At 44.0% G+C, this 13,440-nt stretch overlaps 1 protein-coding gene across 3 annotated transcripts in view; it reads right to left on the bottom strand.

Annotated features, from left to right (window-relative positions):
• Positions 1-5,027: 5,027 nt before the first annotated feature.
• PDE8A (phosphodiesterase 8A) overlaps positions 5,028-13,440 on the bottom strand; it is a 153,820-nt gene continuing 145,407 nt past the window's right edge. For 2 of the 3 annotated variants that reach the window (XM_023254886.2, XM_023254885.2), the window contains 2 exons: positions 7,012-7,141; positions 5,028-6,360 (listed from right to left, as the gene is read on the bottom strand). In XM_023254886.2, the coding sequence (XP_023110654.1) occupies positions 6,254-6,360; positions 7,012-7,141 (237 nt within the window). In that variant the 3' untranslated portion in view covers positions 5,028-6,253. Of the gene's footprint in view, positions 6,361-7,011; positions 7,142-7,355; positions 7,427-13,440 lie in introns of all 3 variants that reach the window. The other variant, XR_006598806.1, reaches the window with a different exon arrangement.

The raw sequence follows: 13,440 nt of genomic DNA on the forward strand, positions 1-13,440 counted from the left end.
ACATCCTTATCAACACATTGTGTTATCAAACTTTGTTCTTCACTAATCTTCAAGGATTAGTGAAAAATATCTCAAACTGGTTCTCATTTGCATTTTAATTAGTACCAGTTTTAGCATAAACTTTCATTTAAGAACCTTTTATACTTCTTTTTTCTATAAATTTTCGGTTCACATCATGTTCCTAGTTTTTCTATTGAATTATTTCCTTGTAATAGAAGTCTCCAAAAATTATTTTGGAAGTAAGCTTTTATAAAATAAATTACAAATCTTTCCCTTTTCTTTTGGATTACTGTGGTCGGCATGTATAATATTTTAATTTTTTTATAGCTGAGTTCATTATTTTTTTTATATGGCTCCGCCGTTTTGCATACTACATAGAAAGGCTTTTTCTATTTAAATACAAAGTATTCTCCCAGCTACCTTGTCACTAGGCATGATTTTTCATTTTTAAAAAGATTATGAAATATTTCAACATACTAAAAAATGGAATAATATGTTTTTAAGAAACGGATATACTCATCACCAGAATTAATAAATGTTAGTATTGTGTTGCCTGCTTTAGATTTTTACTTTAAAAAACAAAGTAAAGGGCGCCTAGGTGACTCAGTCAGTTAAGCATCCGACTTCAGCTCAGGTCATGATCTCACAGTTTGTGAGTTTGAGCCCCGCGTCGGGCTCTGTGCTGACGGCTCGGAGCCTGGAGCCTGCTTCGGATTCTGTGTCTCCCTCTCTCTCTGCCCCACCCCTGCTTGTGCTCTCTCTCTCAAAAATGAATAAATGTTAAAAAAAAAAATTCTTTTTAAACAAAGTCAAGATGGTTCCCTTTGACTGCCTCCCTGGTGTACATCCCTTCCCTACCCGCAAGATTCAAGAAGTCGGCATGTGTCCTTCTGGTCTTTGTCAGAGTCCTCAATTCTGAGACTAGAGAACCCCACCCCTCTAGCTAGTTGAAGCAGAAGGGATTTATCAGTGGAAGGGCCAAAGAAACAGACTGTTGCCTGAGTTTTCCAGAAAGTCTCCCTAAAACTACGCTTCAGGGCTGGGCTGTGTTGTGAAGTCTGCTGTTGTGGCCCCAGAACTTTACCGCTTCTACCACGGCCAGAAACCCTTCGTGAGAGCTGCTGGTGTGGCCGGCCATTCCTAATACTCCGGAGGTACGCCTCCGTGTGCCTCTCTCCATTTATGACTCCATTCTAAATCAAGAATCTTGCCCAGTGGCCGCTGACAGGTGATCCTAAAGGAGATACAGAAATGTAGGAGGGAGGGAGTTTGGAGGGAAAGATTTTAGCCTTCTGGTTCGTGTGTACACCGGGAGCTTAGTGTTGCACGAGCCAATTCACAGCATTTGTAAACTTCCTCAATATTTCAATGCTCCTTCTATTACTTTTTCCATGAACATTAAATAGTGTGTTTGGGGTATTCAAAAAATGTATGCAAATGGTATCATATTGCAACTTAACCTTTTATTTTTTTAATGTTTTATTTTTTGAGAGCGAGAAACGGAGTGTGAGTGGGGGCGGGGCAGCGAGAGAGGGAGACACAGAATCCGAAGCAGGCTCCAGGCTCCGAGCTGTCCGCACAGAGCCCGACGTGGGGCTTGAACTCATGAACCGGGAGAGCGTGACCTGAGCCAGAGTCGGACGCTTAACCCATGAGCCACCCAGGCGCCCCTCGACTTAACCTTTTCATTCGGTGTCGTTCTTAAACTTTTTCCCAGTTGATATCTGTAGCTCTACTTCATTCTTTTCAACTGCTATATATGGTTACCGTGTAATAAATCAAGGCTTGCTGGCTTAAACATAACATTTACTATCTCCGTTTCTGTGGGTAGGAATCCAAGTGTGGCTTAGCTGTGTTGTCCGGCTCGGGGTCTCTCATAAGCCTGTGATCAAGGTGTCTGCTGGGGCCGTCCCCTGAAGACCTGACAGCGGCGGGATCTGTACCCAACGCACTCGTGTGGCCGCCGGCAGCGTGACTCGGTTCTATCGTGGCTTGGGCCGGAGGGTGCCCTCGCATCCTTGCCATGTGGCCTGCTCCGCAGGGCAGCTCCCGACGAGCCGCTCGCTTCATCAGAGCAAGCAAAATAAGAACAGGAGAGTGTGGGCGAGATGGATAGCACCATCTGTGGTGGGTTGAAGTGCTGGCCAACATTCAGATCCCCTAGAACCTCAGGGTGGGCCCTTATTTGGAAACACGGTCTTTGCCGATGGAATCAGTGAAGGACTGACATGAATCCAATGGATTCATCTAAGTGACTGGTGTCCTCGTGAGGAAAGGAGACGTCGCAGAGACACGCAGAGGCCCCGTGAAGGTGGATGCAGCAGTTGGAACGACGCATCCGTGGGCCAAGGAATGCTAAGGATTGCCGGCAGTTACCAAGAGCTTGGAGAAAGGTATGGGGTGGCTCCCCCCTTAGAACCAACAAAAGGAACCACGTCGACACCTCGATTTTAGACTTCTGGCCCCCACAACTACGAGGAAATAAATGTTTGCTGTTTTAAGCTACCTGTTTGTGGTCATGTGTTAGGGCAGCCTTAGGAAACTAACATAACTGTCTTTTGGAGCCACATCTTAGAAGTGTCACCCCATCATTTCTGCCATATTTCGTTGGTTAGAAGCAAACTAGTAGGTCCAACCCAAGGTCATGGATACCAGGAGGCAGAGACCATCGGGAGAAACGGCCTGGCACAATTTACCACAGTCTGAGTATGAGGTGGCGACTTCTTGATCCGTTCTACGAAGGACATTTAGATTGGTGCTTTTTCACTGTGACAGAATCCTAGTGTGAAGATCCTTAAATAGGTCTTTTTGTGCACGTTGGCAAATTTCCCTACGATCTGCAGGTAAAATTGCTGAATTGAGAAACTCTAGTGGTTATTTCCAAACTGCTTTCCATTGTGGTCCTTAACTCCCTACACTGATGTTTGAAAGTTTGCTTTTTCTCATCTCCTCATCAACACTTGATGTTGTCAGATGCTAAAAACTTGTCAAACCGAAGGGTATAAAATACCTTGTCTTTTTGCCTATGGACTGCTAAGCATTCTTGATACATAGGATATATATTATTCACACACACACACACACACACACACACACACACAAATTTGTTACTTCTGTAGGTCATCTCTATCCATGGCATGGTTTTTAGCATGACTTGTATATTTTGTCGTAGAGAATTTTTAACTTGTAGAGAATTTATTTCTTGTATGCTTTCTAAAGTGTCTGGTATTATTTTAAGAATGTTTCCCTCTTCCTCAAAAGGATGATCTTTTGCATACAGATCTTTAAACTAGAATTGATTTTGTATATCCTGTGTGCTTACATTCGTACTTCTGTCCTTGCCTAAATCATACTTCCTTTCTCCATTTGTCTCCTATGGGTTACATTAGTCACATTTTATTTCTTAGCTTTCCTTTAGTGCTTTTAAAGTCCGTATTCTTTTATGCCTTTGACAATTTCCCTTAACTTTGAGCTAATCATATTGAAAGTCTATAATAAACATGTCTTTTGTCCTCAACATTTAACTTATCCGATTGTATACCTGTCCCATCTGATTATACATCACTATAATTTTTGCCCCACTCAATATACTTAGTTTTGCCCAGATATTTACCAATTTCTTTGCCATTGCTTTCTGAAACCTACCTCTTTTTTTCTGGACTCATTTTTATAGACATACATCTTTCAGTATTTCTTTCCAGAGAGGTCTGTTTATAATGAACAACGTGCACGTCTGAAATTGTCCGTATTTCACCCTCACTCCCGAGTGATAGTTTAGTTAGGTATGTAATTCTAGGCTGACAGTTGCGTCTTTTGACAATGTTATTGCTTTGTCTTCTGGCTGTGGCAGATGAGAAGTCTGACGGCAGTCTAACACTAGTTGCCTTGTTAAGTGATCGGTCTTTTCTCACAGCTGTTAGGTTTTTCTCTTGGAGCTCCACATTGAGTTGTGTGGATGTGTTTTGCTTATCCTCCTTGGGGTTCGGTGTCCCCTTTAAATCCGAGGATGTGTGTCTGTTAAATCCTGAGTGCCTCTCGGTTTATTCAGGATCTCCTAATTTAGACATGTTTTGTTTCATGCTTGACACATTTTGAAGTATTTCTACCTTCCATGTTTTAATTTTGCTTTCATTTTAAACTGTGCTGCATGTGGAGTAGCTTCAAGGCTTTCAATTTACTAGTTCTCTCTTTAGTTACGGCTGGCCTTCTGCTCAACCTGTGAAGTTTTGTTCCAATGACTATATTCTTCGTATCTAGAATGTCTACTTGGTTCTTTTTCAAATATACTTATTTTTCAACCTATCGTGGTTTACACCTTATGGTTTCTGTTGCTGCTTTTCTCTCTTCAAACATGTTAGGCCTACTCCTCTTAAAGTCCCTTTCATATCATCCTGGCGTTCCTGGTTCTGGGTGGTGCACGTTCCAATATTACATGCTCTGCTCTCTACCTCATGATGGTTGAGTTGCTCACCTGGGTAACTTCCTTTTCTTTCCTGGCACCTGGAGGAGAGGAGAGGGCTGTCTTCTACCTTGGTCCGCGGTTGCCAACTTAGGCCAAACGTCTTCAAACGGGAAAACGGGCTTTTGTTCCCTTAGAAAAAGGGACTTTTTTAAAAAACATTTTTGATGTTTTAACTTGAAATGTATTTACTTTTGAGAGAGGAGCGGCAGAGAGTGAGAGACAGAGGGAGACAGAGAATCCCAAGCAGGTTCCCTGCTGTTGTCACAGAGCCTGACAAGGGGCCAAAGTCACCAACTGTGAAATCGTGACCCGAGCTGAAATCAAGAGTCACTCTATGGACTGAGCCACCCAGGCGCCCGGGAAAAAAGGGCCTTCTGAGGGGCCAGCCCTCCCAGCTGTGAATGGGTATCAGTGGTGAGAAGTTTTCAACGTATCATCTGTTCTTCTGTGACCCTGAAAAACTATTAATCTTCTCTGGAATATAAAGGTATCTTATTTATTTAGAGGGAGAAGAAATGAAATCGTGTTAAATATCCTAAAACTCCAAAGAAAAGGTGACACATGATTTCTTAAAAACAAATAGTTTAATTTCATTTTTATCTGGGAAAAAAATACAACTTTAAAATGAGGTGACAAGCACTCTGACATCATGTGTCATCGTGTGTCATTTTTCACGGTACTACACTTACTCAAGACGGAAGATACAGACCCTTTATAAATTTCTGGAATCGAAGATTCCCACCTCAGATGAAAACAGACTGGTTATAAAATGTCATTTCACTAAATATTCCATTTTTGTTCTCGCATAGGGAATATCTTGTAGAAACACTATAAAATAAGGCAGACTTTTGGGAATTCAATGATAAAATTTTAGGAAAAAAGTGTTAGGTCTTAATTTCGTGTACTTTGGGGAGCACCAAGCTCATCAGATGGCTAGAGCAGTTTCAGAACCCTGGTTTCTATACAGGAGTCTCTCCTCTCATGCTCTAGACTCAGACCCCCCTCCCCCCCCAAAAGACAGCTTTTCTCAATTAGCTTCAATCAGAAACGAGTTTAACATACACAAGTATTTCTGTAGTGCAGTAAAAATGTGTCATTTTATAGTCTTAATTTGCATTATGAAAATAAGTCTGTACACCCAAGTAATACATATTTAATGAATACGAATCATGTAATTTTGGTCATGGCATTTAAAGTGGGCTTTGGCTTTGAAGTATTTTAAAATTCATAGAAAATATTGAACTTCTAATAAAATAAATAAAACTTTTAATCGATATTAATCAACTTCAAAATTTCTTTACGAATCAACTTCAAAATTTCTTTGTATTTTTCATTTGCTACTCGGTTTCAAAAGAGAAGTCACTTTCAGTAGTGTTCCAAAGCGAGTGATTGCACCTTCTATGATGTGAAAAAAGTTGCTAAAGCTCCGATTGCCGATTGCCGTTGGCTGTTCCTAAGTGCTGGACACGGTTGAGAGAAATTGTTTGCAACAAGAAATCCATCAACGTCGTCTGCAGGGTCACGCCAAGGTCGCTGTAAGGAAAGCCAGCGCCAACCCGTTCTCCTGTGACTTTCTGAAGAGGCCCCCCCCGCCGCGGGCCGGGTATGGACACTTGGTGGCGATGGCGTCGGCCGGTGGCTGCGGGAGGCCAGCGATGTCCCCACGCGTGTTCACAGGCTCTGCGGCCTTGGGCCCTGTTTGCCCTAATACCGAAAGGACCGGGGATCTGGGTGCGTGCGGGAACCCCCAGCGCGCAGAGGGACGGAGCTTCGAACCGGCGGCGGGCCACGCTATTCAGGGGGCGGCCGGAGGCTCCGCAGCTGCATCTCGTCCAGTCCTTTCCAGTATTTGAAGTTGTTGTCAAGATGCTGCATTAGCTCAGGCAGGTCGACAAAGGCTGGGGAGAAAGACAGGGATGTGACCCCCTCCCCGCCCCTGGTGACAGACGCGGGCTGAGCGGGGCACGTTCAGAGGGACAGGTGACAGCAGGTGTTTGCAAGCCCCTGGACAAGCGGGTGGAGGGGCTGCGGGTTCCCGAGGCCAAATCCCTATTCAATGCCCGGCAGCCCCTCGGAGACCACACGGGGACCGCCAGCTCTGGGAGGTGACGCAGGAGGGAGCGGATGTGCTAATGAGCATAAGGAGCACTGAAGGGGCGGGGGGATAGGAAGACAGTGAGTCCCCACCTGTGGCCGTGACCAGGACTGGCTCTTCTGTCTCCCCCCAGCCTCCGGCTCCGCTTCACTTAACCATCCCCTCCCGCCTGTCCCACTGCCCTGTGGGCCGGTGGGGAACAATCGGCCGGAGAGGGCGAAGCTGCGGAGTCCGCCCACCGGACCCCCGCACCCCTGCGGGAGGGGCAGTTAACCAGCGGGGCGCAGAGAGCGCCCCGGCCTCAGGGGCCCTCGGTGACGCCTCATTTCTTCTCGTCGGTCCTCCTCGAAAGTCTAAGCCCGCAAACATGCTCTAGAACCAGATGCACTATCTGCTACTCAACATCCGGCTCCCCATTTCGTTACTGGGGGAAATGCGCTGTAAGAGGTCTTACCGTCCCAGGCATCAAACATGTCCGTGATGAAGTAGTCAATGAAAGAGATCTGGGATTTGGGGATGCTGCAGGTGTTTCTGTCAAAAACCGGCATCACCACGGGCAAGTCCTGCTGCTTCTCCTCATCCGTCTGTAAAGCAGAAAATGCCCGAATTTTGACGCTCTGCTGTGTGGGTCCACTTCGGAGCAGCCCGGGGGGGGGGGTGTCTCCAGGCAGCCCCCTGGAGCCCGGTGGGAGCAGCAGCCAGAACCCGGCCCGGCCACAGATAACAGGTGTCCCCAGAGCAAGGTGGCTCTGTGCCAGGAGGGCCCCAGGACCCCTTCCCAGCCCTCATTTCCAACACCTGGAGCCTCTTGCTGGCGCTCCTGTCAGATCCCCACGTGGACACACAGCGGCCGTCCTCCCACACCAGGCCTGCAGTGGCGAGAAAGAAGTCAACCCCCATCATAAAGAAGGGGCTGGTGGCTGCTTCTCACCTCAGGCCAATCATTTTATTTGAAAAGGTTATGAACACCCTTGAGATCCTTGAGGTTAAACAAAACAAAACAAAACAAAACCCCTCTGGGAAGAACAGTTTTTATGTATATCCTGGGGAAAAAGGCAAGTTTATCTTGAAAGATACAAGGAAGCTTTAAGTCTCTTTTCTGCCAAAGTGTCCTGGAGGAGGGTGAGGGGATGTGTACAGTGAGGCAGGGGGGCTTCCTGGAGCCCAGTGGGGACTCAAAGGGTCGTAGGTCACTGCTGGAGCCAGTTAAGGGCAGACAGCCACGTGAGGGGCAGGAGGACTGGAGGGGACCCCCAGCAGGTCAGTGACGTGGGGACAGGCTTGGTGGCGAGCTCAGAATGAAATGTGCAGGGCCGGGTGACGGGGCAGTGGCTGAAGGAGCTGTGGCCCCAGACACCCCGGGAGGGGTGGAGCCATCCCTCGGTCTTATACAGGCTCCACCTAACCCCACTGTATTCGGGAAGAAACTGCAGTTGAATGGTGGCTTTAAATGTTCCAAGCCCTCATCCCCCCCCCCCCCCGCCCCCATGGAAACATCAACCATCACCACACTGGCTAAAATAACCTAACAGGAACTCTGGAAACCAGTCAAAGGTCTACAGCAACCAAGTGAAAGCCCAGTCAAGAAAAGCCACATTCAAAATGGTAGCAAATGCCATGGTGTTTTTACTCACCCTTGCCCCACCCTGTCCCCTGCCCAGTTCCCAGCTGCTCCCCTTAAACTGGAGGGAGTAGAGCTGATCCTGTTTGCATGATTGTAACCTACCTGGCAGCTGCCCAAAGGACCAGCCTCTGTTTCACCTAACTCAGCTCTCGCGCTAAAGCAATGGCCAGGGCGGGGGGGGGGGGGGGTAGGGAAGCTGCATGGGGTGACAGACACACATGCCTGGGGCAAGAGATCATGGGCAGAGACCTTCAGGATACCACGTGAGGCACCAAGGAGAAGCTGGGAGAAGATTCTGGGCAACTGCGAAGTTCCAAAGCAGCTGTATATACTGTGGAAGGGAGAGGGCCCCACACAGGCCCAGACAAGACCTGGTCAGAAACGACCTGAGGGGAACTTGAGCCCGCAGGTGGGGCTGATCCCAGGGCCGGGAGAGTGCCCGGCTAATCAGTAAAGGACTCTCCCGGCAGGAAGCAAACTGCCAAGACTTGGAGAGGTGCCCCGGCCGCCAACAAATGTCCAATTTTCAACACAAGGCCAAAGAAAAGGGAGAAAATCAGCCTATTCAAAAGAAGAAAAGAAGCTAGCAGAAGCTATCCCTGAAGAAGTACAGGCACTGGACTTACTGAATCAAGATTTTGAAACTCGCATCTTAAATATGCACGAAGAGCAATAGGAAAACATGGTCAAAGGGCTGCAGGAAATGAGGAAAATGATACATGAACAAAATAAGAATATCCACAAAGAGACAGAAATTACAAAAAAGACCCAAACAAATTCTGGAACTGGAAAAAAAAAAAAAAAAGGTTTAAAAAACTCATTAGAGAGATTCAATAGCAGATGTGAGCCAGCAGAAGAAACAAATCTGAAGACAGGACATACGAAATTATTGAGACCGAGGAGGAGAAAGAAAAAAGATGTGAAGAAAAGTGACAAGAGCCTAAGGGACTTATGGAATGATATTAAATGGACCAATAATATACACTATCAGAGTCCAGGAGAGCAAGAAAGGAGCAGACATTATTGGAAAAACAACAGCCGTAAACTGCTATCCCTTGAAAACATACATCTCCCGAATCGAGAAACTTAACAACTCCAAATAGGATAAATCCCAAAGGAACCATATTGTGACACACTGTAACCCAACTGTCAAAAGCCAAAACTGAAGAATTTTAAAAGCAGGAAGAGAAAAGTGACTCATTGTAGGAAATTCTCTGTAAGATGATGAGCTGATCTCTCAGGAGCAACACTGGAGGCTGGAGGCGGTGGGATGTTCACATAACGAGCTAAAAGACAGAACCTGTCAACGGGGAATTCTGGAACTAGAAAAACAAAACTGCTCTTCAAAAACGAGGGAGATCCTCAGACACCCCCAGGTACCCACGGTGCCAGTGCTCAGGAGCACTGATGTGGCTTATGGGAAATGCTACAGGGAATCTGTCAGGTTGATGGGAAAAGGAGCCAGAGGGTAACCCCAAGTCCTATGAAGATGTAAAAATATCTCCAGTAAAGGTCAACACATGTATCTCTTTTTGCGAAGCGTCTGTTAAAATATTTGGCCGTTTTAAATTAGGCGGCTGGTCTTTTTATTACGGAGCTATAGTTTCTGAATATAGTCGTTCGTCAGATAGGATCTGTGGGTATTTTCTTCCAGCAAGGCGTGCCTATTCATTTTCATAGCTGTGTTTAGATGAGCGTAAGTCCTGAATTTTGATTCTCATTTCTCAACTTTTCTTTCTGTGGTGGTGGTTTTCTGTACGTAATAAATTTCTGTGCAATTCTAAACGACCAAGACTGTTCTCTTCTGTTTTTCTTTAAAAGCTTTATGGTTTAAGGTTTTGTATTTAGGTCTGTGATCCACTGTGAAATGGTATTTCTCTGGTATGAGGTAGAAGTTGTGGTTCATTTTTGTTGGAAGAGATATCTAAGTATTCCAACACCACCTGCTGAAAAAATTTTTCCTTTCCCCACTGTTTATATAGATGTGGTCTATTTCTGGGACCTCTATTCTGTTCCATCATGTATCTGATATCTTTATGCCAGTGCCACACTGGCTTACTTTAAGCTCTAAAGCCAAACGGTGTAAATTTTCCAATGTTTTCAAGTTTGCTTTGCTTATTCAAGGTCCTTCACATTTCCATATAGATTTTAGAATCCGTTTGTCAATTTCTGCAAACAACAACCAAACTTTCCCCAAACAACAAAACAACCCTGCTGGCATTTTTATTGGAATTGTATTGACGTATACACATCAATTTGGAGGAAGCTGTACCTTAACAACACTGAGCCTTCCAATCTGTAGACTTAGTATATCTCTACATTTTCGCAGGTGTTCTTTTTAAATTCTCGGTGATATTTTGTGGTTTTCAGTGTAAAGGACTGGAGTTCTTTTGTTAAGTTTATTCCGAGATTTTTTATTACCATGTAAATGGGCTTTGGCATTTAGTTTCATTGTCCCAGAGTTTTGGGCTACTCTATAAAATACAACTATATAACGAGCTTGTCTTATGATGTTGCCAAATCAAATCCTTATTAATGGTATTGTTTTGTACACTCCTTAGAGCTCTCACTATAAAAAAAATCATGTCATTTCTGCAAATAGGAAAAAATTTCTTTCTATTCTTTGTACCTTTCTCCTCTTGCTTTACCGCACTGACTAGGGCAGCCGATACAGTGTTCAACAGAAGTGGTTCCCTTCCCTGGTTTCCAACCTTGAGAAGGTATTCAGTATTTCACCATTAAGTATAATGTCAGCTGTTAAGTGTTTGTAGCTGCCCTTTTTAAGGTTAAGTTCCCTTCTATTCCTGGTCTGCTAATAAGTCTCTTTTTGATGAATCAATGTTGAATTTTGTCAAATGCTTCTTCTGCATCTATTAACATGTTTTTTTCCCCCTCCTTTAATTAGCATGTGATTATTGATTTTTCTGATACTAAGTCGACCTTGAATTCTTGGGGGAAAAGCTCTAATTTATGATGAGATAGAATCCTTTTTATATACCGCTCAATTAAGTATCTCTGCATCTGCGTTCATGATATAGGACACAAGGGACTGTGGTTGTCTCCTGGTATTGTCCTTGTCAGGTTCAGGTAGCAAATGAGTTGCAAAGTATTCCCACATTCTCTATATTCTAATATAATGTGGTAAGACTGGCATTATTTCTTCCCTAAATGTTTGACACAATTCCTCAATGAGACCTTTTGTGCCTGGAATTTTCTTTGTGGGAAAATCTTTAATAGTAAATTTAAAAAAAAAAATTTTTAAGGTTTATTCATTTTTCAGAGACAGAGAGAGACAAAGTGTGAGTGGGGAAGGGGCAGAGAGAGAGGGAGACACAGAACCCAAAGCAGGCTCCCGGCTCCCAGCTGTCAGCACACAGCCCAAGGCGGGGCTCGAACTCACAAACCGCAAGATCATGACCTGAGCTGAAGTTGGACACTTAACCGACTGAGCCACCCAGATGCCCTGTAAATTTTGATAAAGAATTTAACACAGGCCTTCACAGTTATTCCTCTATCTTGTCAGTTCGGGTAAACTATAGTTTAGAGGGAATTCTTCCATCTCATTTAAGTTGTCAAATTTGTTGGTATAAAGTTCACAATTAAAAAAATTATCCTTTTAATATCTGTAAGATTTATTATGACAATACCTCTTTCATTCCTGATATTGGCAATCTGTGTGTTCTCTTTTTCTCCTTGATCATTCTAGCTAGGTAGTGGCAAATTTTGTTAATTTTCTCAAAGAATCAATTTTGGCTCTGTTAATTGTTTCTGTTTTCTCCATTTCCTCATTTTTTGCTCTTACATTTATAACTTTCTTTTTTGTCTTTTTTAGGTTTTTTTTAATGTTTTTATTTTTGAGAGAGAGAGTGCGTGCGAGCCGGGGAGGGGCAGACGGAGAGGAAACACAGAATCCAAAGCAGGCTCCAGGCTCTGAGCTGTCAGCACAAAGCCCGACATGGGGCTCAAACTTACAAAATGTGAGATCATGACCTGAGCCAAAGTCAGATGCTTAACCAACTGAGCCACCCAGGCGCCCCAGTCTTTTTTAAGTGAAATCCAAGTCATTAACTTTAGGGCCTTTTCTTTTCATTTCATGTTTTTTCGTCATATGTGTACTCTTTAATCCCCAGCCCCTCTTTCCCCTTCTCTGGTAACCATCAGTTTGTTCTCTGTAGTTAAGAGTCTATTTCTTGGTCTTTTACCTTTGCTTGTTTTGTTCCTTAAAATCCACATATGAACGAGATCATAAGGTATCTTTCTCTGACTGATTTCACTTAGCATTATACCGTCTAGCTCTACCCATGTTGTCACAAGTGGCAAGATTTCTTTTTTTATGTCTGAATAATATTCTTGTGTGTGTGTGTGTGTGTGTGTGTGTGTGTGTGTGACCTCATCTTTATCCTCACCAATCGATGGGACATGTGGGCTGCTTCTGTAATTTGGCTATTGTAAATAATGCTGCAATACACATAGGGGTGCATATGTCCCTCTAAATGAGTATTTTTTGTATTTTGTGGGTAGTTTTTTAAGGAAACTTTATTCTGTTTTCCACAGTGGCCACACCAGTTTGCATTCCTACCAACAGTGCAAGAGAATCCTTTTTTTCCCACACCCTCACCAAGACTTGTTGGTTCTTGTGATTTTGATTCCAGCTGTTCTGACAGGTGTGAGGTGGTATCTCATTGTAGTTGTGATTTGCATTTCCCTGATGAGGAGTGATGTTGAGCCTCTTTTCATGGGTCAGCTGGCCGTCTGTATGTCTTGGGAGAAATGCCTGTTCATGTCTTCTGCCCATTTCTTAATTGCATTATTCGATTTTTTGGTTGAGTTGTATCAGTTCTCTATATATTTTGGATACTAGCCCTTCATTGGCTATATCATTTGCAGATATCTCCTCCCACTCAGTAGGGTGCCTTTCAGTTTTGTTGTTTCCTTTGCTGTACAGAAACTTTTAATGTTGCTACAGTCACAATAGTTTATTTTTACTTTTATTTCCCTTGCCTTAGGAGGCATCTCTAGAAAAATGTGGCTATGATCAATGTCAGAGATTACTGCCTGTGCTCTCTTCAAGGATTTTTAGGATTTCGGGTCTCACATTTAAGTCTTTAATCCACTTTGAGGTTTTTTTTGTGTATAGTGAAAGAAAGTGGTCCAGTTTCATTCTTTTACATGGGCTGTCCAGTTTTTCCAACACCATTTGTTGAACATTTTTTTTCCCATTGGATATTCTTTTCTGCTTTGTAGATTAATTGACCACAT

The sequence above is a fragment of the Felis catus genome, chromosome B3, assembly GCF_018350175.1.
Source record: "Felis catus isolate Fca126 chromosome B3, F.catus_Fca126_mat1.0, whole genome shotgun sequence".
In the NCBI taxonomy this organism is placed as follows: Eukaryota; Metazoa; Chordata; class Mammalia; order Carnivora; family Felidae; genus Felis; species Felis catus.